Source organism: Vipera ursinii, assembly GCF_947247035.1.
Source record: "Vipera ursinii genome assembly, chromosome: 4".
Classification (NCBI taxonomy): Eukaryota; Metazoa; Chordata; class Lepidosauria; order Squamata; family Viperidae; genus Vipera; species Vipera ursinii.
In genome coordinates this window covers 97,760,784-97,788,492 of record NC_139514.1, presented here as the reverse complement: position 1 = coordinate 97,788,492, position 27,709 = coordinate 97,760,784, and the positions used below count along the sequence as shown (strand labels likewise).

The 27,709-nt window shown below is 36.5% G+C and overlaps 1 protein-coding gene across 2 annotated transcripts in view; it reads left to right on the top strand.

The window, feature by feature from the left end:
• Positions 1-27,709, top strand: part of EDNRB (endothelin receptor type B) — a gene marked incomplete at its 5' end in the record, with an annotated part of 157,947 nt that overhangs the window by 8,224 nt on the left and 122,014 nt on the right. Inside the window, 6 exons of one of the 2 annotated variants that reach the window (XR_014492402.1) lie at positions 7,147-7,259; positions 9,261-9,465; positions 11,007-11,156; positions 16,728-16,861; positions 18,083-18,191; positions 20,060-20,896. Coding sequence is in view for 1 of the 2 variants with exons in the window: in XM_083361707.1 (XP_083217833.1) it covers positions 7,147-7,259; positions 9,261-9,465; positions 11,007-11,156; positions 16,728-16,861; positions 18,083-18,191; positions 20,060-20,191 (843 nt within the window). Of the gene's footprint in view, positions 1-7,146; positions 7,260-9,260; positions 9,466-11,006; positions 11,157-16,727; positions 16,862-18,082; positions 18,192-20,059; positions 21,130-27,709 lie in introns of those variants that run through there. The other variant, XM_083361707.1, reaches the window with a different exon arrangement.

Genomic DNA, 27,709 nt, shown 5'->3' with positions numbered 1-27,709 from the left:
ATTTGCGCAATGGCCAAGAGGTTACAAGGGAAATCGCCAGGACTGTTACAACCAGTGGCGAATCCCGCAGCCCCATGGAAAGAAATAGCCATGGATTTTATTGTGGAACTACCAGAAAGCAACGGAAACACCGTTATCTGGACTGTTACTGATCTGTTCTCTAAGCAAGTCCATTTCATACCTTGCCCCAAAATTCCTACTGCAAAAACATTAGCAAAACTTTTTGTACAACATATTTACAGATTGCATGGAGCACCACAACGCATCATATCTGACAGGGGGGTGCAATTTACCTCAGCATTCTTGAAGGAATTTTTATCTCTGTTAGGAACCACCCAAGGACTGACATCTAGTCATCACCCTCAGGGTAATGGTCAATCGGAAAGGGCTAACTCTGTACTTGAACAATATTTAAGATGTTATGTACATTTTCAGCAGAACAATTGGACAGACCTGCTGCCTTTCGCAGAAGTGGCATATAACAACGCAATTCACTCCAGCACAGGTTACACTCCTTTTCAAGTAGCCACAGGCCAGAGCTTCAACCCCATACCTGATCTAACTCCAAAAGAACCAGTAATTCCAGAACTAAAGGAATGGATTGCTCAGTTACAATACACCTGGCCTATTGTCAGAAAAGCATTAACAGAGGCTAGATTAGCACACAAGACACAGGCAGACAAGAAAAGATCTGATCCCACACCGTTCAAAGTGGGAGAGATGGTATATCTGTCTACAAAATACCTTAAGTCTCTCCAACCCTGTAAAAAACTAGGACCAAAATACATTGGACCTTTTCCAATTAAAAGAATCATAAACCCAGTAACAGTTGAATTAGAACTACCTAAAAATCTTAGACGAATACACCCAATCTTTCACTGCAGTCTAATAAAGAGAGAACAACAATCTCCTCTACGAACAAAAATTCCACCACCACCACCTCCCATCATGGTGGAAGGAGAACAACATTTCGAGGTGAAGGAAATTCTGGATTCCAGGAGACATCATGGAACAACTCAATATCTAGTGGCTTGGAAACACCTCCCCTCCTCAGAAAATGAGTGGGTCAGCAAACACCACGTTAAAGCACCAAAGCTGCTTAAGAGATTTCATACAGAATATCCAAACAAACCGAGTTAACATTTACACATGTTATTTTTTCTTCTCTTTTCTTTTCCCCCCCTACAGATGGACACATCTTTCTTCTAAGGAGAGCAGACTGTCAGAATCCATTTATATCATATTCATAAATGGAATGTTTCAAACATTATCCCATGGATTCTGTCATCTCCCGAAGAGAAGAGGATAGATGTGTATTGAACCGGCAATAGGCATTTCAAAGGAAAGGAGAAGCCTTTTGAACTGGGGAAACAAAAGGGGGGGGCTAGCATCTGGGTTTTGTCACGGTAGACAGCAATAAACAAAAGGGTCCTAACTTCCTCTTTCCCACGAGATGGATGATACGAGAGGAAGGATGGGGGGGACTGACCAAATGGGGATTAAGGGGGGTTAAACCGGGAACTCTTTATAAGGGTTTACATCGTGGAAATATTAAGCCCTGTCTCATTTCCTACAACCGAGCATGTCATAGTAAAGATTTCTTTTGGACTAAAACCCTGGCTCCAAGAGTTTTTGTCTTCCTAAGACGTGAAAAGTACTATTAGTGTATTTTCTCAAGTCATTACATTCTACCTGATCTTGGTTCATCTTGTTTGATTATTGAATCTAATTCATATTTGGATCGTGAAGATATGCTTACCTCATTTTATCCACCTTTTATTAAGGCTTCAGGTCTTAAAAGAGTTTCCCCCAATTTGATGTCCTCCAAAGGTATTCAGTGTCAGCTTCTATAATCTCCAGTTAGCAGGAGATGAGTAATGTGGATTTACAGTACAAAACTGAAGGATGCTCTTTTGGAAAAAAGCTGTCTTATGAGAACTTTCAGGAATTGGAATTAATTTATTGCCTCACCTTTATTATTTCTTTTTAAATAAATAACTCAAGATGGCATGCATACATAATAATAATAATAATGTCTATGGAGATTCTCAGTCATCCAGGTCATAGTGTCCCAAAGTTGCTTTTTCATGAGGCAACTGGATTTTTTTGTTTTCCTTTGAAGATATTTCAGTTCTCATCAAAGAAGCTTCTTCAGCTGATGAAAAGCAAAATGTCTTCAAAGAAAAACAAGAAAGTCCAGTCGCCTCATGAAAAAGCATCTTTCGGATACTTAATACTCCTTCCTCCTCTCATTTTCCCCACAATAACAACCCTGTGACATGGGTTGGGCTGAGAAAGAGTGACTGGCCCAAGCTCATCCAGCCACCTTTCATGCTTGAGGTGGGATTAGAACTCAAATCTCCTGATTTAGTGGCCAGCACTTTAACCCATAATACCAAACTGGTTTGCTAATTAATAATGGTTAATATTTATATCATTCAGTTGGTCATCAAGTCTTCTTTGAAAATTGCTGTGTCTTGACTTGGGAGGCTGGTGTGTGGTGTAGTTGGTTCACATAGTGTGGTGGGATGGAGGGTTTGTTGTCACTGTGTGTTGGGGGGAGAGAGCACAGGGGGAGGCTCAGCTAATCTCAATGTACACATGTTGTACTTTGACAATAAAGGTTTATTATTAATATATTATTATTCAGCAGGCATACATGATAACAATCAATTAGCAACAGTTATAATCACAATTAAAATTAATCACAGTTATATTGACCTAAAGGTAAATAAGAGTCCCACTTCATATGTATAGCATAATTGAAGACTATCCTTCAAAAATCATTCAAGAGTTATTTGAATCTACAATATTCATAATAATGCTCTACCATCATCAAAACAGCCCTTTTAGCATCCTGGGGGAAAATGATATCACAGCTTTAAAATTTATGACAGCTTTAAGGTTTGTGCAAGGTCCAAATCAAATGTTCCAAATATTCCTTGAGTTATGCAAAGCTGTATACAGTACTCATAGCCAAACACATGTGTCCAAGACACATAGATCTTCCATGACATGTCCCAAATTATTTATATTCAAGAGTGTTATTACAAATTTGAGGATAACTACAGTGGAATTATTAAAATGATTCAGGATTGATATTACAGTATAAAATTGACATTATTACAAGTGGAATAATTATTACAGTCCAATCAAAGATTTAAAATATGGGCTGTACTACACAATAATCTGTCATCAGATCCAGGCAAAAAGGACAATTTAGTTGGTCAGGGAAGTCTTGGAAGTAAAACATGGGTAGTGCTGTATTAGAACAAGTTGCCATAGAATATATTTCAGTTGTAATTGTTCTCTTACAGAATCTAAAACGTTAAAGATCTTCACCCCTCTGCAAGTATAGTTAGTATTAGGTACTGTGCAATATAGGGGGAAAGATACCTGGAACACATGAAAGACTCATGTTGCATCTGCTGGCAACTTTACAAAGCAGCTGTAAGTGGGAGTGATAGAATATATGCTGCAATATATTCCTAGGAAAAGACATGTTTGACTAAAGAAGTTGCTGCCAAATACTACATGGCTGTCCTTGCGTGCTCCCTATCAATCTTTCCTTTCAAACCCAAAGGTCATTACATAACCTGAGCTGGGTTTACAGCAACTCGCCACAGTCAACTTGCCCTGGGACGTTTAGGCTTGAGTTAGCACTACTTATAGCTGGTGGCAGAAGATGCAGTATTCAGGAATAATAAATGATGGAGTTGGCCATTACTCCCAGGTTAATTTTGAAGCCACCTAGTACTCCTCCATCCCTCTGCCCTTGAAATTGTTATAAAGTTTTGCTGGTGCTGGGGAGCCAGATCTTTGTACCCAAGGATGGAGAATGAAAAGCTATAGCGTTTGGTTCTGCCAAAACTCAGAACTTAGGACCAGCTTTCCAGAAACGATCTTGCCTTAGTCTTTCTCTTTCTTTCTTTTTTTATTGATTTTTTTTTAGTACAGTTCAAAAGTACTTATTCAAGAAACGTATTGTCTGAGTTTTTCATTCACTAATACAAATTAAATTCCTAATCCCTTGTTCGTTTCTCTAGCCATTGGTAGAATAAATCCCAAGTTTGAAAATATTCTGTCTCTTCTTTTTCTTTCAACCTCAAATTAAATTTGTCCATTTCTGCATAATCTAATATATTTTTTAATTATTTTTTCCTCTGGTGGTATTTCTTCATTTTTCCAATATCGTGAGAATATGATTCTTGCCACTGTTGTCAAATGTAAAATTAATTATATACTTCGTTTGTCAAACTTTTCTGGCATTATATCTAATAAAAAAGTGCAGGTTTAAAATCTACATGTTTTCCCAACATCCTTTCTAGCCATTTATGATTTTTATCCAATATCTCTTTCCTTTAACACATGTCCACCATACATGCTAATATGTATCTGACTTGTGTTTACATTTCCAACATATTTTTAAACATTTTTGCTAATCTTGCTGGTGACTAGTGCCATCTAAAAAACATTTTATATTCATTGTCAATTTATAATTTCTTTCCCACAAGCTTTGCCATTTCTCTAAATCTATATTGTATCCAAAATTCTTTGCCCATATTATCACTGTTTCTTTTACTTGTTCATTTTCCATTTTCATTTTCCAAATTCAATAAAAAGTTATACATTTTCTTAAATAGTTTTTCATCAGAGGTTAATAATATCTGATCAAACAAGATCTGCTCTTTGCAAAATCCATACAATTTAACATTTTTATCATATCTCACTTGCCTTTGTAAATATGACCACCATGATAGATCAATACCGTGATTTTCCATCTCTTGTTTAGATTTTAAGCATCGCTAACAGTATGGGTAAAAGTATGGATAAAAGTATGGATAACTCTTAGAAATAAAATATTGGAGTATTTGGAGGGACATGACTTACAACTTGGTTGGCACGCTTTCTTATGGTATGGGAAAATTAAAATTCATAAGTATTTTCAAAACCACTATGTTAGAAATGCATTACTACTAACATGGGAAAAAATAAAATGTAAAATATACTTGAAAATTCCAGGATGGCTTTCAACAATGGAAGCATTTGTACATCCAAATTTAGTCAGTCTTGAGAAAATATGGATATATAAATATATGCTAAATCCTGAAGGGAACGTCTTTCTCTTTCTTAATAAAGAACCATCTGAGAATGCCTTTACATTGTTTTTCAAAAGCCAAAGGAGGCTATTGAAGTACACTGGGCCAGTGCACTCCTCCCATAGCAACGGATGGCCTTATATTGGTGGATGCAGACGTCTCCCAAAACATACTATGAATTTTTTTCCACTATCCAAATTTGTGATAGAGATATTGAGATTAATGTAAATCCCAGTGACAGATGTATAAGTAGGTCTGTCCAGATTAAGACTAATACATGCATGGTATTTTGCATGGCAAAAGAATAATTCTGAACGGGTGGTGCTGATTTAAGAAAAAATAGTATCTTCTAGACTTCAAAATGATTTCCTTATTTTCAGATGCCAAGATTAAGCTTCCAAGAATTGGCAATTCTTTTTTCTTTTTTTCTCTTTTTTAAATTAGTTTTCCAATATTACAATAATATCTTTAAAAAGCAACGTGGTGTCTGGGTTACAATAGTTCCATTTCAGACAAATACATATTATTACAAATCTCCAAATTGTTGTAACCAATACTTCCTCTCTCTTTTTTTCTTTAATACATACTAACTTATCTAAATTAACATACTTCTCATTGCTATCCATCAGTCATTTAATAGTTTTCTTATATTTATCAATACTTTAGTATATTTTATATTTTAACATTCCATCTTTAAAACATCAAACACCTTATATATTTTTCTTGCTTTACTTTTACATTGATATTAAAATTAAAGGTTTAAAATTTCTCATTTTCATATTGCTAAATAACCTCCTTTCCCTTTACACAATTTTCTCCAATACCTAGTAATGTAATACACTTCTTATTTATCTCATTTCCATATCAATATTAGTAGTACAATATTTGAATAGTAGTCATTAGAATACCAATTGTAAGGAGGAGAAAGAGGAGGAGGACAATATAATATTCTTGTTTCTCATTTATAGTTTCCACATATTAAAAATTAACCAAAATTTCTTCGTTTCAACATTTAATACATCCTCTCATGTCACTACATCCAAGTATATTAGTTACATTCTATCATCTTTAACATATATACATCTTAATCCGTATCATTTAAGGAACTCAATATTTCAATGTTAGTATTCATACATCTGTGTTTTATTTTTATTTTTTTTAATTAGTATTTTTATCTACTCATCAAAACAATCTCTCGCAATCCAAGTACAATCCTGTCTATTTTGATATTATCTATTTCAGGCCTCTTAAGAATGTCCATATTTCTTCAATCTTATTCTTGCTTTCTTCCTTTGCCATGTCATTTTTTGCTTCTTTGCCTCAGGATCATCAAAGCATTCTTTTGTTGTTATATCATATTGAATCCTTCTTTTGAAGGATTGAGGAGTCTGTTAACAGCACCAAATCTTCTCATTATTTTCGCCTCTTGATATAATTGTCCTGGTCTGAATAGATTTTTTGCACCTTTTTTCCATTATAATCTTCAAAAGTCTGTATTTGTTGAATATTTAATTCTTCTGCCAATGTATTTGATTGTTCAATTTCTTCTGTTAAGTTCTGTCCCAATAAAATATTAGTTGTAGTCACAGTTTGAGTTTGTTTCTTCGAGATGTTTTCTAGTTTTCCAAAAGCTCGTATTTCATCGCCAGCTGAAGAAAGGAGCTGATAGGTTTGGTAAGCTATTTCCCACATAGCATAGATTTGTTTTTGAAACTGTTCCATAGTGAAGTTTCACATCTGGTGTTCAAAGTTAATTCTTATCTTGTTTTTCTTAAATATTTTCTTGATTTTTTAAAAGAGAAAGTCAGGTTGCAATTTCAGGTTTAGCCACTAGGTGTCCCCCAAGTACTTTGAAAACTCTTTTCTTTTAGTCTGTTTCTTTTTTCAGTGTTTTTTTAAAAACACCCCTGGGCTTGCTTACCGCTTATTTGAAGGGAGGGTTGAAGAATTGGCAATTCTTTTGTGTAAGATTAGCTTAGCATATGTTTCTTTCTATTCTAAAGTTTGGAATGCTTACCACACAAACCATATCTTTTTCTCTCCACAGCTTCACGCAGCAAAATGGCCTTTTGGAGTTGAATTGTGTAAATTATTTCCCTTCTTTCAAAAGACATCTGTCGGCATCATAGTGTTAAGTTTATGTGCTCTCAGTATTGATAGGTGAGAAAACATTCTTTTTGTCTTTTTTAAATGATATGAGTATTATAAGTGAAATATTAGACAGAAGATATGTAGATGCACACCAAAAAAGGGACCTTAAGAAATAAATGGAATTTAAAAAGGAAGAGATAATCCTCAGTATTAAGTAGAAGAAGTAACAAACATGAGAATGGAATATTTATAGACTTCCTAATCTTCCCATTTTCTCCCTGAAGATTCAGTACCTTTCTACAAATGCTGTTTGTTTGGAAAAATAAACTTTGAAAATTATTTAAATAGAAGTCACACAAAAATAAAGATCCTAAAAGTAAATAGAAGATTAAAAAACTATTAATAAAACATAAATAAAAGCAGTATGGAAAATATTGGTAGTGCATTCTTCCCTTCCATTTATTTCACTAACTATTACATAAATATTTATACTGTTACTTTGGACTGTTAGACTTGGAGATTAATGTTACTATCTATTTAAGTAATTTCAACCATTTTTAAAAATAAAAGTATTTCTTGCCAATTATAGCACTGCTGCCAAGGAAAGACTTGATTGCCCTCTGATGAGATTTGAAAAGCTTTTGCTAATTGGAGCACCACCGGCAAACTGGAAGTTTATTTTTTTTTATTTTTATTACATTTATATCCCGCCCTTCTCCGAAGACTCAGGGTGGCTTACAAGCTTAGCAGTAGCCTTCATTCTATGTATATGCCTGCTTGTTAGGGCTTTCACACACACCCCCCAAGCGGCATTATTACAAAGTCAGCTTATTGCCCCCAACAATCTGGGAAGTTGTCATATCCCACCCAGTGGTGGGATTCAAATATGTGAACAACCGGTTTTCTGTGTGGATGCAGCTTCCGGAAGTCCATTCTGGGCCTGAGCAACAAAAAATTAGCTACCGGTTCTGCCCAAGTGGTGTGAAACGGCTGAATCCCACCACTGGTCCCACCCCAAAATAGTAGGGAGCATGTCAGAGGGGATGTTGCTCATCTCAGTCTACTGACAACAATTTTTATTTATTTATTTTAATCCCATTTATATCCCGCCCTTCTCCGAAGACTCAGGGCGGCTTACAATTTAAGCACAAACCAATCTATGTGATAAAAACTTCCAGAGAACAGTTAATCACAGAGATGATATTTTTATGGTGCATCTTATGTTGGGCATGAAATATATCCTGATTTTAGTGTTCCATATTTTGGACCCAGTTTGATTCCCTTCCAAGCCATCAGTATATAATTCCCAGGGTTTATGGCCTTCATGGCCATGCCTGAGCTCTCTGATCACCCCAGTTACAGAGATGGAAATAAAGGGAACATCAGGATAGATAAAGGAATTCCTCAAAGCCTGCTAGGTTTTAACAATGGACAGCCTGGATTAATAAAATTACTTTAATGGCTTTCTCAAAGCACTGTGCCTTCTTCAGCTACTGCTGCAGTCATAGGATATTCTTCTGCTACTTCGGCAGTAGTGGAAGTTGAAAATTCCATGAATGGAGAATAAAGTATAGTTCTTTCCTGTGTAATATTACCTCTTCTCATACTGTACCTGAGCACAACCCTGGCATAGTAAACACCCCAAGGGTTTTTATATGTTGGTTGCATTGTGACATGGTAAAGTTAAACCTAGATAAAAAGAGAAACAACCAAAAATTGATGGTCCCTTCATATCGGTCAAAAAGAACAAAATATTACCCCAATATACTATAGCCTATACCAGCATGAGCAGCAGGCAGTCTGCCACTCTACAGATATTTCTGAATTCCATCTGCTGTCATTTTTCACCATTGTGCATACATTGTTCATGGAGTGGGAATTCACCAACCTCTGAAGAGATACATCTTCTAACTGATGGTTCTTCCCAAATGATCTGTTTTACTATTTATCTACCACATATAGTTTAATCAATGGCCCAGAATTATAGTATTTCTGGTGTAAAATATCCGCAGAGCACTACATTAAGCATGGCTCTGCCTAATCTGACCAGCATCTCTTTTTTATATTTAGGTATCGAGCTGTTGCTTCATGGAGCCGTATCAAAGGAATTGGGGTACCAAAATGGACAGCAATTGAAATTATTTTGATCTGGGTTTTGTCCCTTGTTTTAGCTATTCCTGAAGCTATAGGCTTTGATATTGTTACTATTTCATACAAAGGGCAGATGTTGTCTACTTGTTTACTTAAGCCCCACCAAGAATCATCTTTTATGAAGGTAATATGCAATCCATCTATTTCTGTAATTAAATATTAGTGCTGTGTAGTGTTTAGGATTTAATTGCACATAAGTTATTTTGACTAGTCCTGGAAGAAGACTTGACTGTTTAAAATAGTTGGAGGTACTATGGAGAGTTAAAGTGCGATATAATTTAATGTTTTACTTTTGTTGTTAGCATATTTTAGCTTATGTTTATATCACTATACCCTGTATTCAGCTCTGGGAAGTCTGGGAGGGGGGAGGGGAGGGTTGAGGAGAGGGGAGGGGGAGGAGGGAGTTTTTTGTATTTAAAAATGTATTGTAAAACTTTTTAATAAAAAAAATAGTTGGAGGTATATGCTACATTTGGAGTTCCATGTGCTTTAAGTCACCTTTTTGGAATCAAATCGAAAACATGTAGTCCTCATTGCCTGAACTGAATTTATTTATTTAAAATGTTTATATTCTTCCATTCAAATAAGAAAAATGTCTGAAGGGATTCAGAGACATTAGACATATAATAATACATTAATTCCATGTATATGAGTAAATAAGAGAAATTGTGGTTTTTAAAAATATTAAGCATAACTCTTTTTTTAATCTTAAAATTTTGTCTTGAAAATATAAAATCCAATTTGTTTACTTTGTTAAAACTAACCCAATTCTTCTGATATTCTTGGGTTTAAAGAGGGTAAAGAAAAAGAACCAAAACACATCAAGGAATCCGTCAGAACTTGTGATTATCCTAATTTGGCCTTTATAAAATCCAAAATAAGACCCAACAAGAGCTCCTCCATTACAGACAGAGAACAACAAACGTAGCGATGTTGTTATTCCATACGTGGCAGGGATATCCGAAAAGCTCAGGAGGATTTTCAACCAACACAACATACATGTACACGTACACCCAAGAATAGGCTAAGGCAGAAGCTTATGAACCCCAAAGATAAACTCCCCAGATACAAACTGAGCAATGTGACATATAACAATAACAAAAATAGAGTTGGAAGGGACCTTTGAGGTCTTCTAGTCCAACCCCCTGCTCAGGCAGGAATTAATTAGTGGAACAGCTTGCCTTCAGAAGTTGTGGGTTCTCCCATCACCAGAAGCTTTTAAGAAGAGACTGGATGGCCACTTGTCTGAAATGATATAGAGTCTACTGCTTGAGCAGGGGGTTGGACTAGAAGACCTCAAAGGCCCTTTCTAGCTGTTACTCTATTACTGATTTGACCTTATGGCCCTGGATCAGGAAATGGAAAGACTAGTGGAAAGAAGTTGACAGAATTCCAATAGGAAATGATTGCAGAAATAAGAAGGATTCTACTTCTACATCAGGGTGAAAACTTCCTCCAGGATGATTGGACCCCATTGTTGCTTTGAGTTTCCAACAAGTTTATGGAGCCACATTTTATTAATAGATCTACTTTTCTTCCTAGCACTGATCCCTTGACATTCAGTCTTTCGTCAATTGCTAATTTGCATGTATCCTTTACTGCCAATTACAAAACAATGTCTTAACCATTCTGATTTTTTCCTCTCCCCTCTCTCCCTTCTCTCAGTTTTACCAGGTAGCTAAAGACTGGTGGATTTTTAGCTTTTATTTCTGTTTGCCGCTGTTAATCACTGCTCTTTTCTATACTCTGATGACCTGTGAGATGTTAAGAAAGAAGAGTGGGATGCAGATTGCATTAAATGACCATCTGAAACAGGTAAAAGCAGAAATGAAATCTGTGTCTTATTTGAAAGGTGTGTAATATTGGTTTCATGGGTACAGTTTTAACAAAATTAAAATTAAAACTTTAATGAAGTACATTTTAAATGACCTTTTCTTCCCAAATTTCCTGTAGAACCATTGCCATTTTCTATGATAGTACAAATAAACAGGCTTGTTTTACAGAGGTAAGGTATGAAAATTAAAAATATGGCAAGAGTGGACAAAGAAGATAGTAAAAAAAAAAGTTGAGGGACAGTTTCTTTGCTTTCAGTGGAGAATTTAGTGGCATAACAGCTTTGTTTTGCTAGATGTAATGCACTTTTCTTATCTAGGCCAACTGCCTTGTCTTTAGAAATGGAAGATGCAAGATAGAAAAAAAGTTGTAGCTCTGGAATGATCACAGATAAGATCCCATACCCTCCTGAAATCTGGGAGAGATGGGATGTGTGTTCCAACCTACAAATGACAAAATGGTGACAATTGCTGAGTTACTTATTATTTATGTCCTAGAGCTATACAAAGTACAAAATACTTGAATAAGACATCTGCGATGTATCTTAGTAGAAGCGTAGCATGTCCTCTCAAAGGGTTAAAAAGAACCATCCCCACACCTTCCCCGCTTATCTGCTGCTTTAAAAGCTGTCTGTCTATGATAGTGGGCATACTTAAAGGAATCACTGCTGCTGGAAAGACCAGGCAAAGCCAAGCCAAGTCATTATGAGATTAGCCACATAACTAGGAAGCTGAAGACAAGCTTGAGAACAATTGTGCAAATCCTAAGGATGCAGAGCCTTCTCCTGTTTAAAGGCTACATAGTCCTTTGTGCATCTATGCAAATACATTTTGTGAAAAATCTTTCAATGGATTTGCACAGCCCCCATAGTGCCCAATAGTAATTATATATCACCAAAGTATTCTGGTGAAGCCTGGAATTGCAGAAAGTCTACCCAGCGGGTAGCAGTTACAATTAATTTTTTTTTTGCTGATTAGAATTGCATTAAGTAAGTTTTTTAAGAAGGGACGCAGTGGCTCAGTGGGTTAGGACACTGAGCTTGTCGATCAGAAGGTCGGCAGTTTGGCGGATCAAATCCCGAGTGCTGCGTAACAGAGTGAGCGCCTGTTACTCGTCCCAGCTTCTGCCCACCTAGCAGTTTGAAAGCACGTAAAAATGCAAGTAGAAAAATAGGGACCACTCCGGTGGGAAGGTAACAGCGTTCCGTGCGCCTTTGGCATCTAGTCATGCCGGCCACATGACCACGGAGACGTCCTCGGACAAGCGCTGGCTCTTCAGCTTTGAAACGGAGATGAGCACTGGCCCCTAGAGTCGGAAACGACCAGCACGCATGTGCGGGGGAACCTTTACCTTTACCTTTAAGTTTTTTTTTAAAAAAAAACTATTAACAAATATAATTTTCTATTGAGTTAGGGAAAAAGTGGGAAACTGTTCCCCAATTTCTACCACCATGGTTCCTTTGTATTTGCTTTCTGTAGCTTTTCCTACCATTAATTTGGAAGTAGCATTCCTGTTCTGTTCCAGCCTACGACCGGCCCTGTTGGAATGTCAGGGACAACCCCTTTTTTATATTCAATAGGCTGGAATTAAGCCAACCAAATTTATTTGCAAAAACTAAACGAAGCAGTTCAAAACAGAGTTAAACAAATACAGACCGAGACTATATCAGAAGCTCTTCAAACGGTTGCCTTCAGCAATCAGCACCTCCCACACATTCCCCTTTTAAACAGCAGTCTCAAGGCGTGGCTTCTCTTTGCCTCCTCCCGAGGTGCCTCATTGCTTTTCTTTGTTCACTTCTGCTAGTCTGCCTCCTGCTTTGAGCGTCCCTGAACAAAGCCAGCTGTGGATCGTCTTCTTCCAATCTTTCAGGCTCACACAGCTGGGTCTGAGGAGGAACAAGATGGGAGGGGCCTGGCTGAGAGCTTTGCGGTGCATCAGAACGTTCCTCTGCAACCAAAGGCTCTCCAAACCCCTCCTCCTCCTCTTTTCAGAATTGTCCGACTCAGCTACCGAAACCACAGGCTGACGCTGAATCACAACAATTCCATAGACAGGATGCTGATGTATATGGAATAGAAAAATTGCCAGGGTAAATTATGTGAAAATCTGGTTATTTGGAATGGGCATGTTTAAATGACAGAAATGACATGATACGTTCTATGCATGTCAGCTCCTGTTTTACATACTGAAATGTGGGAGAACACTGCAAGGAGTTATATAAAAATGGTAAAACAGGACTTCCAGTCTTGCATCGTAGTGACATGGCTGAGGGATTGCAGGGCCCCGCACCCCATGGCTGGTTTCGCCCTGCCAGGGGACCCTAAATGGGTCTAAAGTAGCACCAGAGAGGCAACAAAGGAGGGGGCCCCTGATGATCGCAGAACGACAGCGGTTGATCCATTTGATCCAGGGGAAGCCCTCCAAACTGACAGGAGAAAGGTTAGCTGCACCTCGGTGACTAGCCCAAGCTACTGGCAGCCAAAGCCCAAAAGCACTAACCAGAATAACTGTGAACAGAGTGCTTGGAACTGGGTGAGAATATCAATCTCTCTTCTGTTTTGTAACTGAGTTCCTGGAAAAGATCCTCAAGAGGAAAAAAAAAACCCTCTGAAAGTGAGGAGGGAGGGGATCACATCCTCACCCTTCCATAGACGGAAGCAGTGATTTAATTTCGATGGGGGATAGAAATATATTGAAATCAAGTTAATAATACTACAGTCTGGATAAATCTGAAAATTATGAAAACTGTTAAGATTCCACATTTGAAAGAGTATTGATGAAATTACAAGAAAATTATTCTTTGTTTTAAAAGTTGGAAAATGAATAGCTCCTGTCATCTAGTGGAGGATTAGAGCATAAAACAGCAGCTGCATTGACTCAGAAATTGGCAAGATGCCCAGAAATAAAGAACAACTTGTTCCTTTGAACCTCAGTGATTTCTAGCCAAATAGAAAACAGCTGGGAACAGAGGAAAGAAAATACACTGAGCCACCTACTACAGAGTGAGAACTATTATTTGTTTTAAAAACTGCTAACCTTCTGGGATTATAAACACTTACTGAGCTGTGATTTCTAAGCTCAAGAATTGTTTGCAGAGAAAGAAAAACCTTGACTTTTGGCTAATCTTCTAGGGGGGAATTTATTGGAAAGCTCGTAGGTGGTTATACATTTTGGACTGCAATTTTGGCTGGCTGATAATAGTAAAACCCCTGAACAGAAGAACCATTATAAAATACTGCTTTTAGTGGTGCTTTGACAATTGGAAACACATTGGATTATAAAAAACATATAAAGATAAGAACTATATTAGAACTATTTGAGGACCCAGATTGTTGGGGGCAATTAAGCTGACTTTGTAATAATGCCGCTTGGGTGTGGGTGTGAAAGCCCTAATAAGCAGGCATATACATAGAATGAAGGCTACTGCTAAGCTTGTAAGCCGCCCTGAGTCTTCGGAGAAGCGCGAGATATAAATGGAATAAAAATAAAAATAAATAAATAAATAAATAAATAAGATTTGGTTGTTTGTATTTTAAAATTGGCTGGTTTGACAAGGCTAATCACAGAGACTATGGTATTGGTGAAAGATTATCGGGAGGGGGGAGATAAAATGGATGTTGCATACCTATCTCAAAGTAGCAGGAAACCACACCAAATGTTTCCCTCTGAAGGCCCCAGCCTAGAACATCAGAGATCTGCAGGAGCAATAGTTCAAGACAAGGCAAATATTTTCCAGGACGAAATGTATGCAATGCTGCGACAGATTCAAATGACAATTGCTTAAATCATGATGAGATTAAAAACAACTTTGATGACATATATGAGCACATTTTAAACCTAAACCTACAATTAAAAAACTCTCAGAAAATGACAACAAAGAATGAACAAACAAATCAGATAACAGAACACAAACTAGAGGACAGTTATCCAAAGAGGGAAGCTACAAATGAAGAGAACCACAGCTTAATACAAACAGAGGAAAACTTGCAAGATTTTGCTACAACAATGGAAATGTAAAAGATATTTTATTTTTCAGGGCTTCAAAACAAACTTGAAGATAAGAAAGAAGATCTAACAAAATGGATTAAAGAGTAGCCAGGAGAATCATTAGAGATTGAGAGACAAAAAAATGCACATTTTACTTAACTTGTCTTTCCTATTCCCAACACCATTCACAAAAATACAGGAAGAATCCCCTGGCAAACTGAACACACTGACTCGGAAAGCTACTTGGCAAAAGAAGAGAATTAGAGTTAGATTCAAGAGATTTGATGCAACTTATCAGATGGAGTACTGCACGATTAAACACTTGTTTGAATATAGTTAAAAGAATAGATAAATTATGGATATAAAGGGGCCCTACACTAAGAGGGATAAGACATACAAGTAGTATAGTACTTTTTATAATACATGAAATGTAAAAATATTGGGATGGTGTATGTGAATGAACAGTTTGGATATTTAAAGGTAATTAACTTTGAGAAAATTATGACTGATAAGAATGGGTTGAATACAGAGGGGAAACTAAGCTTAAATAAGAATCTTGAAAACAGGACATATAGTGACTTAATAAGATGGCTTTTACAAATACAATTGAAACATAAGCTGATCAGAAAAGATGTTATATGCTGATGTTACTGTTATTTGTACAAACACAAGAAAAATATTTATATCCAACCTTGTAGGTATTGAAAGTGTTAAGAACTATATTTGTTTAATTTTGACAAAAAGAGAATACTACTGGAAGATCAAGGAAATATATCATTAATATATTGATTATGGAATTATAAAAATTAATTATTATCACTTGTTTTTTAAATATATGAAACAACACGCTGTTTACTAAGCACTAAAGATTGTTTTTGTAAAAGAATCAATAAAATATATTTTTTTAAAAAGGTAAAACAAACCTTGGGCGATTTCAGTATTCATTCTTAAGCATACAGGTAGACCTTAACTTACGACCACAGCTGAGTCCAAAATTTCTGTTGCTAAGTGAGACATTTGTTAAGCGAATTTTGCCCCATTTTATGACCTTTCTTGCCACATTTGTTAAATGAATCATTTCAGTTGTTAATTTAGTAACAGGACTGTTAAGCAAATCTGGCTTCCCCATTGACTTTGCTTGCAGAAGGTTGCAAAAGGGGATCACATGACCCTGGGACACTGCAATTGTCATAAATATGAGTCAGTTGCCAAGCATCTAAATGTTGATCACATGACCCTGGGAATGCCACAATAGTCGTATGTGTGAAAAATGGTCATAAGTCACTTTTATCAGTGGTGGTGTAACTTTGTACAGTCACTAAATGAACTGTTGTAAGTCAAAGACTACCTGTTTTTGTAACAAATTAGAAACTATTAATAGCCATTAATATACCCAATTATTTATTTACCTTTATCATGTATGTGTGTCATGTATGTGTTTCACTTAGAGAGTGGGCAACTAAATTTCATTTTTGATGTGTGCCTTTGTGCCCACAGTAAAAAATAAAGGTTATTTTATCGTATCTTAATTCCCAATTGTGTTTTGTTTTTGTTTTTTGCTTTCAGAGACGTGAAGTAGCCAAAACAGTGTTCTGCTTAGTGGTTGTTTTTGCCTTGTGCTGGCTGCCTCTTTACCTCAGTAGCATATTGAAGTTTGCTCTCTATGATCCCCGCAGCCCAAACAGGTGTGATCTTTTGAGGTAAGACTGCTACAGCATGAAATGATTATGAAGAGCCAGATTTTGTGCTCTTATCAGCTGTATGAAACTACTGTAAAAACATGCAGGATTCCAAATGGGACTGAAGTTCTGTCAAAAATAAGTTGAATTAATTCTGTGTTAAAATCTGGCTTTAGAAAAATTCTTTCCTCTCAAATCAGAGGAAAATCCTTTAAAAAGCAGGACAAATATTGAATATCAATAGTTCCATGTGCAATCCCCACATTTCTTATAGGAGATGCTTTTTTGTGGTTCTAGCTGGTTTTAAATTCCCATCTGTTCTTCTAAAGAAGACATGATATATATGCTTCAAATGAAATACTATTGCTCGCTACTCAATCTGGGACCTCATATATACTTATTCTTATTTCATTCCAGTATTAGTGGTCAGATTTTGCCAATAATGTAAAGAACACAGATGCAATTGATTCCTGAATAACAATCACACTACAGGATATAACTTTTTAAATAAGGTTAAGACAATAAGTGTAGGAAGGAAATATGCTTTTGCATGAAAGATTGGGAAACCCTTCTCTTCCATTTCCTTAAAGACCACTGAATACTTTAAGACAGGGGTGTCAAACTGCCAGCCCCCGGGCCGGATGCATCATAGCGAAACCGCGCCCACCCCATTGCTGGCAATGGCAAAAAAAGTCACAATACGTCACGTGATGTTGCGAGTTTGACACCCCTGCTTTAAGACCTTTTAGGAATTATGAATCCCCTTACCTATTCAGTGCAAGAATGCATTTTGGATCCCTTAAGATAGCATCTTCTGAAAAGTAGTTTCCCTAAGTGTTTCTTCCCCATTAATAAACTGATTACGTATTGATACATAAATTTACTTTCACTAACAATGGAATCAGCTTTCTTCCAAACAGGTAGAGTTCAATCAGATGATTGCTAAAAAGATAGTTGTTTTCATTTACTGATGCTGCTTTCCCGAAGAAACAATTCCTAACAGAGCCTTCTGTTTTGCCTGTACATGCAAAAGATCATAACCATTGTCTTAGCAATTTTGACTCTTCCCTACTTCTTTTTATTTTCACAACAGTCACAATTTACTCACTGTGTTTCATGGTCAAGGGAGCATTGGGGTCTTCAAAGTCCTGTTCCCCCAAAGCTGACAACACTATATTGCTTTGGTCATCTTGTAATCCTTATTATAATAAACCTTCAATCTTTGGGGGGTTTTTGGTACAGTTTTTTGCTGGTGATGAACTACATTGGAATCAATATGGCATCTTTGAATTCCTGCATCAACCCAATTGCTCTCTATTTGGTGAGCAAAAGATTCAAAAACTGCTTTAAGGTAAGATTTGTTTATCCAGTCTTATTAAAAAATGAAGCTGAATGGCATCAGATGAAACCTCTTGCGGAAGAAATTCAATTCTGTTTTTAAAATGCCCATTTTTCAGTGACAAGCAGTCACAGTAAGCTTTGTTACAGAAGAAATATTCTTTGCAATTAGGCAATCTAGAGAACTGGATCATTCACCAGAGTGCAATAGTGAATCATAGAAGGCAACAATAGGGGAAAGTTGCTGTTCCTTAGACAATAAATGAGAAGCTTCCTAAGATCTACAGAATTCAAATGTATGTCCACTATGTCCAGTACACATTGAAACTTTAAGTTCTCTTATAAGTTTAAATAATTATTCATTCATAGTACAAGGAAAGTCCTAGAATGTTTCCATCCCCAGTAGTTTACAGGATATTGTCCACAATATTGAAATAAGCATGAAATGGATTACAGTGTTTTGTGCTATTGATTGACAATGGGCTTTATTATTTTAACTGAAAACTGGGATAATTGAGTTTTGTGGTTTCCTTGCCTAATGGACAAAATTTGGCACAAAGACCAAGATAGTTATATGGGCAAGCCAAGGGAAATTGAAGTATTCAATTCTGAAAGTAGCTTTCTGTAAAGGAGGTTGAGGCCTTTTGACAATTACTAGCAGAAAACATGATTTAACCTTGAACATGACAAAATGATACCCTCTAGTCCTTTTCTAACTGAACAATATCAGGATTTAGAAGCTCAGAGTCACATTTATAATGCCTTTTTGATTATGAGTCTGTTTGTATGGAAAATACAAAAATGTTGTACAAAACTGACAGACACAAGGTATAGTTTTTCTCAATATACAACACCATAAAATTTTGTTTTTTTCAGGGCAAATACTTAATCATTTTGGTAGATTGTATTATATATTACATATAAAAGTTAATTCAAACTGGAAAAAAATTAAAAGGATAAAAAGGATTAGAAAGAAAAGAAAAAGAAAAAATGAAAGAAAAAGAAAAATATAGTGAAAAAGAAATACATAAAGAAACAACTTTGTCTTTCATCACAAGTATAATCAATATTGGTAACTTATCACTTTGTCTGAAAATACAGCAAAATGCCCATGCATTTACAGCACCTGCCCTCAGAAATGATAACTCTCTCCCCCCACCCCCAAGTTTACTAAAAACATGGCTGTTCTCCCAGGCTTATGAGTAGACTGACTGTGGAGCCCCATTTAGTTTAACTTAATCTTGTTCTTCTAGTTGGCCATATTCTCTTTTATATGAAGAGTATTGTTAAATCTCTTTTACTTGTGTTAAGGAGTTGGACAAATTGAATTAGATAAAATAAAATAAATATTTAATCCCCAAAAGGAGCAGTGAGTATATTATTAAATAATAACATCACTGAAATATAGAGGAAAATGTCCATGTTTCTGACTCCAAAATTATTTTCCAGCAACATTTAGGCGTGCCATAATGGTATATTGAGAGCCCCACAAAAATGACACAGGAATGTAGAGTTCATGGTTAACTACTATTGTAGGACAGGCTATCTGTGTTAAGGCTGTGAGAAAGTGAAAACTCTCACAACAGCTCAGAAAGATTTCTGTGTCTGTCAGGACTGCTGCTGTTCAAAGTTTAAAGTTAAAGTTCAAACAAAGCTGTAAAAATATTCTGGAAAGAATATGTATCATCTCTCTTTCATAATCAAATGGTCATGAAGACTCTTGTAGCTAGACAGGGTGGTGGTGGGGGAATATTTGGAATTTTCGGGTTCTGATTTCTGTGAAAGAGTCAGCAATAATGATTCTGTATTTTAGAGAGTTGGGTAAATGTATAAATACACATATAAACAGCCCTTTTAATGAAGAATCCTTCTGCTTTACAGTCATGCCTTTGTTGCTGGTGTCATTCCAAAGACATGCTATCTCTGGAGGAGAAACAGTCTTGCTTAAAGTTCAGAGCAAATGACCACGGATATGACAATTTCCGCTCCAGTAACAAGTACAGCTCATCCTAAGCAAGAAAGCTTGGACTCAGCTATTGTGGTATGTTGCCAGGCTGTTAAGACAAGGACAGTTAAGCTGAAGACAACAGATTTTGCTTAGTAGAGGAAATTGAGCTATCTGGGAAGGAAGTTTGTGATTTTCACTAAAATCTAAATATTTACTGAGCACACTAATCTTAACCATGCCCAGTGTTCCTAATCATTTGAGTCAGTGTTGTGGGATGGGGAATTGGGGGGGAGGAACTATAGTTGTTTAAGCACTTAAATACTTCAGAATGGTCATTGCCAAATCATTCTCGAATCCTGTACATGAAATAATTGTATTTTCCAAGCAGCCCAATAATTCTTAATATAGAATTATACTATGATTATGTTTGGGGCAATACCATCCATCTCTATTATTTTAAAAAAGCGTTACTTGCCTGTAAAATTCACGGGTAAGTATGCAAGTGTAAAATATTATTCCACCTGAAATTTGCAGTTTGTAGCACTGTGCATCCAGGATATGGATCGTGCTGGTATAAAATAGAATCATTAAGAATTTTTCCCATAATAATGAAGGAACTTAGAGTCACAATCAGTCTCAAAGCAATTAGCTCTTAAATTTTGTTAATTTTTTTAAAAAAATGTAAACTTTTCATCTGGAGGGATAAATGAACTTTTTAAAGGCTGGAAAAGTGGCCTTTAATACTTGGGTCATCTCCATCTCTGCTTAAGGTTTTAGGGATAATCTTACACTGCTTGTGAGCCCCAATGGTCTACATGGCTTTTCTGCAAGTCATCAGACACCCACATCTACCTTCTAGGCCCTATTTGTCATGAGCAATACTCTTTGGCATGCTGGGTCAGAAGCTATGGAGGACCAAGTGATGAAAGAACAGGCAGCATTAGTATGGCATGGATGCAACATGATACCAGCTTTAGAATTAATATAGTGTAAATACCTGGCTTTTATTGTTCTTTCTGGGGGAAAAGTTTCTAGATTTTATAGTAAATCTGTGCATAAAGTTCCAGGAGCAGGAAAGGCAACACAGTATGTTTTCAGTCCTCTGCCAATTTACCTTACCCGGTGCTGGTCAAACTGCTCTAACTATGCAGTAACCAGTGACATAAAATTAAAACAATTGTGCAAACCTGCTTAATTTATGCAAAATACAGAATTTTTCTCTCATCACATTTAAACAGCAGGCACATAGAATTTCTTTCTCCCTTTTTTACCAGGTAGCGTTACCTAGATTTCAAATCTTTGTTCCCCTGGCATAGAGAAGTACATAGCTCTCTTTTTGTAGATTCTTAAGAACGCATTTCTGTTGCTATGGCAGACAAAGTACATCTGTCACAGGAATTAGTTACCATCAGTATTAGTCTGAGTTATATGTAGAAACATGGACAGACCTGCATTCAAAAGGAAGGCAGGGATACCCCCTATTATTTCTTCCTCTTCTTTCTCTAAATCTATCTTGAAAAGGCAATAAGAAATCCCTTTTTTGGTCCTCCTGATATTTTAAACTGGCTCTAGACTTGGTAGTATCCCTCCTTATGGGACATTTAATTCCATTTGTGTAAATATTCCTTTAAGCCATAATGAAAGCTATAATAATAAACAGTAAAATCTGGGCTGGTCCCAATATTGATACTATTCAATTAGTCAGAGAAATAAATATAGTGGTATTCTGCTCCACAAATAGTAGACGTTTTATGTTAATATGGCTAGTTAACATAGACATAAACTTAGTATTAATGTTTTAAGTTATCAGGGAGGTTGTAGAGTAACCACACCACCTGTTGTCCTGCAGCTCAGAAAATCTACAAGAGACCAGATTATGGAAGGCTTCCCTAAAAGATCTTCACATTGTGGCAGGATCCACTATCATTAATGAACCTGGTAGAGTGAGGTGTCGCTCTGAGGATTATATTTGGAGTCTCCTTAAGGATAGTCATTTATCTTTTTCATGAAGAAACAAAAAGGTTATGACTTTCTGTTCAGACACAAATGTCTTGGACCAGTCTCTTCCTTTGCATGGAAAAATGAAAATAGGACAATTTTTTTGTTTTTTAAATGCATTTGCCCATAGTTCAGTTTTTGAGATTAGATACCTGCATTGTAGGATTTACTTCTAAATAAACAAACATAAATTTGCATTATGAGGGAAAGTTCACCTAGAGCTTCTCCATATATCAGGAGATACTTCTAAAGCTTATCTTTTCTGACAAGGGTTATAATATTATAGCATCATCCACTTCACTTGGACCCCATTACAAAGTGATAAAATGTGACATGTTTATTGTCTTCTGTTTACAGATAAGTGTTATTTTCAAAGATTCTGTTTTGCATCTTAATTCATGGGTGCACAACCTTAGGCCCTCTAGATGTTTTAGTTTATTAAGTCCTTGATATAAGTCTTAACAATCAAATATCTAATAAATATTTATACAGTAAGAGTTTTAGTTTTGATCAAAAACGTTACATGAAATGGTAAAGCTAAAAATGGGCAAAGTTCCTAAATGTTGTTTAGGCAACATGAAGTCATGTTCTCAAACTTTGAGATCAAAGTATTTATATAGGTGGTAAAGTTGGTGTTGATCCTGTGCTTAACACTGACAATTGTTCAATACTATTAATTTCCATTAATCTGTTCAGTATTACTGCTATTGGTTATAGCATTACAGTACTGTACATATATAATTGTAATTCTTTTTAAAATATAGATTGTATTATGAAGCTGTATGTTTACATTGTATTGCTGTATCTTTTTTACAATGCATTGTCTTATGGTTCAAATCTGTTAAAAAATTCTTGTGTAGAAAACAGTTTTTGTAGTTTGTAATCCAGTGCAGAGGTTTTACTCATTTCCTTTTATATAAGAATTTGGCTAAATGTGAAATAGAATTTAGTTAGATTTATATAGCAGAACCAGAGGATTTATTTTTCCTAATTTAGCCATTTGTTCCTAGTAAGTATATATGAATATGTTTCATTTTCCCAAAATTTTAGTAGCATAATGTGTGTCTACTTCTTCTATCACTAATACTTTGTAGTAATATGAACTGAGATTCAGAAAACAATAGAATGTGCAAATAGAAATTGGAATTTCTAGATTTCTTTTTATTTTTTTTATCCTGCCTTTTTTTATAAATAAACTAAATGATCTATACTTCTTTTTTTTAAAAAGAACTCTTTTATACAGTGTTTCCCCTTTCCCCACAACTGCACCCCTAGCTGTGCACTGTCAAACTGCTGTAGGTAGGGAAGGGATTCAATCTGTGTGGGAAGAGATAAAAGTGTTCACTTCCACATCTACATTTTAGCTTCTATAATAATAATTTCATTATTCAGTATAACAGATTCAGTGTAACTGTCAATAATATCTTCAATTAAATCAGATGACAGGAATGATATAAAGATGTGTAGCTCCAATCTATCCAGAAACATTTTTAAAAAAGATTGTAGAGTTGAATCTCACAGCTGTTCTTTTTTATAGTATTCCCTGTGACATAGTTTGAATCTTTTAAAATCTTATAGGCAAACTTCATCTTGATGAACTTCTTTAGAAAAATTACCAGTGTGCATCAGTGGAGGGAAAATATTCACAAAGAATTTGACAGGGATACAGCTGCATGATCAGGTGGTTGATACAAACATTAGTTTAACATGTTAAACAGATGTTAAATCCTTTCACAGGCCATGACATAGCTCCATCTCAAATATTTTGTGCAATTTATGACAAATAGGGAGAAGAGCCACTGCTGGTTCCAAGTGTGATATCCCTATTGTTCCAAGCAATAGGGATATCACATCTGGATTTCAACTATCCAGACAACCATTCTATAACAGTGAAGTTTTTTAATCTGTTTGCTTCTTACTCAAAAAACTGCACCTCAAATACACAATGTGTAGCATGCAAATAATGTTACAGTTATTGCAGTGCCTGAGGGATTACCACTTGTGTTTTTACCTTATATAACTTGAAATATAACTGTATTGGAGCAACTAAATTGGAGAAAAGCTGATCTAGGGCTGCTGCTGGGTATAGTAACCAAGGATTCAAGATTTTCAAGGAACTGGGATTGTATAGTTTTCATCCAGCTTCTCTCTGGAGTTTAACCCTGAATTAATAGGCAGAAAGCAAACATGAGATAGTTCAATCATTCACAAACTTCTTGGGCAAGACAATCTTCTGGCTTTCATCTCCTCACTGCGGTAGGGGAGGTATGTTTGCTGATATTGTCTGCTTCATGATAATGGTTGTTTCTTGCAGCAACTTCAAACATTTTGCACATGAATATGCAATTGAGAAGGGAAAGGCTTCTATCAGGAATGTTTATTCAGGAGTCTGTTCCTGCTATCTGGTCTTTGGAATCCGGCCTAAGCATCAGTCACTATCTTCCTAGACAAAGGATAAGACAGACATCTTCATTCCCCAGCAGAGAGCACTTTAAAAGCAATCAGGAAGCACAGGCATCAAATTTGAATTTCTACTCTCTCTGATTTCCTTTCTCTAAATGAGCAGAATTTCTCAAGATGTCCCCTCCCTCACTTTACTGGAAAAGCAGGATCAAAACTATAGAATGTGGGAAAAGGATTTTTATCAATCAGAATAGAGCTGGAAGGGACCTAGGAGGTCTTCTAGTCCAACCCCCTGCATTTTCCTTTTATATTGACCTATATGCATTCTAGGAGGTTTTCATCCTTGGTTTTGTGCATTTCTATAGAGATGTAGCAATTTTTAATATATAATGCAATCACAGGTCCTCTTTTGTTAGGTCTGTTTCTTTTGAATAGCTCGTATCCTTCCATTAGTACATTCCAGTCATGAGTTTCATCCCACCAAGTTTCAGTAATGGCAAGTATATCAAACTCCAAATGTATCATATTTAAAAAAAAAGACTGACAATGCTGGAAAGTGAAAGTGAGAAATACATACCTGTCTTGCAAATCTCCTGTTGCAGCAGGAAATGTAAAAATATTAATTGAAATAAATGTCATACTTGCAACGTGCTGGTTTCTTGTTGCATAGGATGAAACCTAGCCACATGAGGCTAGGTAGCATCAAATTGCTAAACTACTGGGGATTCTGTTGGAAGTTGAGATATAATTAGGTACTGATGGCTCCACCATGAGGCTAATGTAGTAATAATCCTAACTCTATTGGTTATGGAGAAAACCTCTCTGGTTTATAAAATATACAGGTACCGGTAGTCTTTGACTTAAGGCCACAATTGAGTCCAAAATTTATGTTGCTAAGTGAGAAATTTGTTAAGTGAGTTTTGCCCCATTTTATGACTTGTCATATTTGTTAACTGAATCACTGCAGTTATTATATTAGTAACCTGGTTATTAAGTGAATCTGGTTTCCCCATTGATTTTGCTTGTCAGAAGGTTGCAAAAGGGGATCCCAGGACACTGCAAACCATCATAAATGTGCGTCAGTTGTCAAGCATCCAAATATAAATCACGTGACCATGGGGATGCTGCAATGGTCATAAGCGTGAAAAATGGTCATCACTCCCTTTTTTCAGTGCCATTGTTAACTTCAAGTGGTCACTAAATGAACTATTGCAAATTAAGGACCACCTGTAGTCCTCAAGAAATGACAGTCCATTCAATAACCATTCCAAATAGCTACTTACTCTACAAACCAACCTTTTTGAAAGTTATGACAGATCCAGTGTCATTTGCCCTTAAGACTGACAACGGGGATGCTGCAGTGCCCTTCCTTGCCTGTCTTTCCTCCCATCCCTGCACCACTTAGGCCTGCTCCCCGTGCCTCATGGAAGCAATCGCCATTTCCATCCCCTCCCCACACACAATTTTTGCTAAAATGGCAGCTTCTTGCAGAGCTTTCTCAGCTGCCCATGAGGGCTTGGCAAAGCTCCCCTGCCTCTCTAGGCTTTGGGAAGAGGGGCCTTGCCTTAAAGGCAGCTTTCAGGACGAGCTTCCCCAAACCTTTGCCTTACTCCCTTCTTCCCTCAGAAAGCCATGTTTCTTCAATAAAATAACAACAAAAAAAGCTGGGAGGGAGGGATTTGTTGATCTTCCCTCTCACCCCACCACCAGAAAAAAAAGTTAGGTACTAAAGGTAAATTCTCCCTCTGCCCTCCTTGATTCCAGGCTGAAGAGTAAAGGAACCAAGCCAACAAGAAGAGAAAATCCTTCTGCAGCTTTCCCCCACTTGAAGTTTTTTTTTTAATAAAAAAACCCTAAAAGGTGTCCCAGAAAATGGAGGTGGTAGGCTGGGTTTTGCAAGCTTTAGCTGTCTACCTGACTGCCTGTAGAGTCCAGACAGGACTTAAATAAAGACTACACTGTAGATTGCCCTCTACAAGCAGTCAGGCTGACAGCTAAAGTTTGCAAAGACCTCCATTTTCTAGCACAAGTTTTAGAAATGACTTTTTTTCTAACTTCACGAATAAAAATCTGCAGAAAGGTTCTTTCCTTGTTTGCTTGGTTCTTCTACTCTTCAGCCTGGAGTCAGGATAATTTTTCTTAAAGGGGTATTGGTTGGAGGGTAGAGAGTTTAGCTTTAGCACCTACTTGTCCATGGGGGGTGGTGGTGAGGGAAGATCAACTCCCAACTTATTTTTTATTGAAGTAATGTACATTTAATAGGGTGTTCTCTGAAAATCCTGATTCCAAAGGTTACCCCCAAATATAAATACAGTTTCCATTTTATAGACCTTAGCAATTCAGAGTTTTCACTTTTTCACAGAGTTTCAACAAATTTAATTATGCCGGGGTGTCAAACTCGCAATGTCACATGTTGCAATGTATCGTGACTTTTTTGCAATGGGATGGGCACAGTGTTGCCATGATGCATCTGGTTCGCGGGCTGGCAGTTTGACATCCCTGCATTATGCGAAAACAGCTCAATTGAGAAGTCCATAAAGCTGGGAAAGGAGAAGAAAAGGATGGTCAGTATTAAGGTGAATGGGCTCAATCACAGCAGCAATAAGTACCCAACTGGAAGAACTAAAGGACTAGATTGGGGATAGATTGCCCTGGAGGTTCAAATGGTTGTTAAAGAACTGATTCTGACTTGATAACACGCATCGCTTCTCTTAATATCCAGCAAAAATCTATCAAAACAACTATGGTGTCTTGCTCTTGAGCAAAGTTATTGTCCATCTAACTCACCAGTCAAATCCAGTGCACTCTTCTATCCAACAATATATATAAGTTCACTGAATGACATTAGTATTTTGAGTTATATCCCACATTTCATTCAAAAGTTCAAAACAACACACATCACACTCTTTTCTTCACAAAAACCAAATGATGGAGTTTGAGCCAAAGGGAAGTGGTTGGTTCAGACCTCCAAGGAGTTTTCATGGCCGATGACAGATTTGAACCTTGGTCTCTTCAATGTCAGTCCAATATTTAAATGTAATGCTATTCACAGTAACAAGTATGCTCCTGAGACCCAAGAGCTCTATCCCCCTACCCTTGTTAGGGAAACAGCTACCAGAATAACTGGCAGAAGTAACTTCCTGCTTCTCTGAGCTGGTAAGCAGAAGGCAATTTCCCGTGGT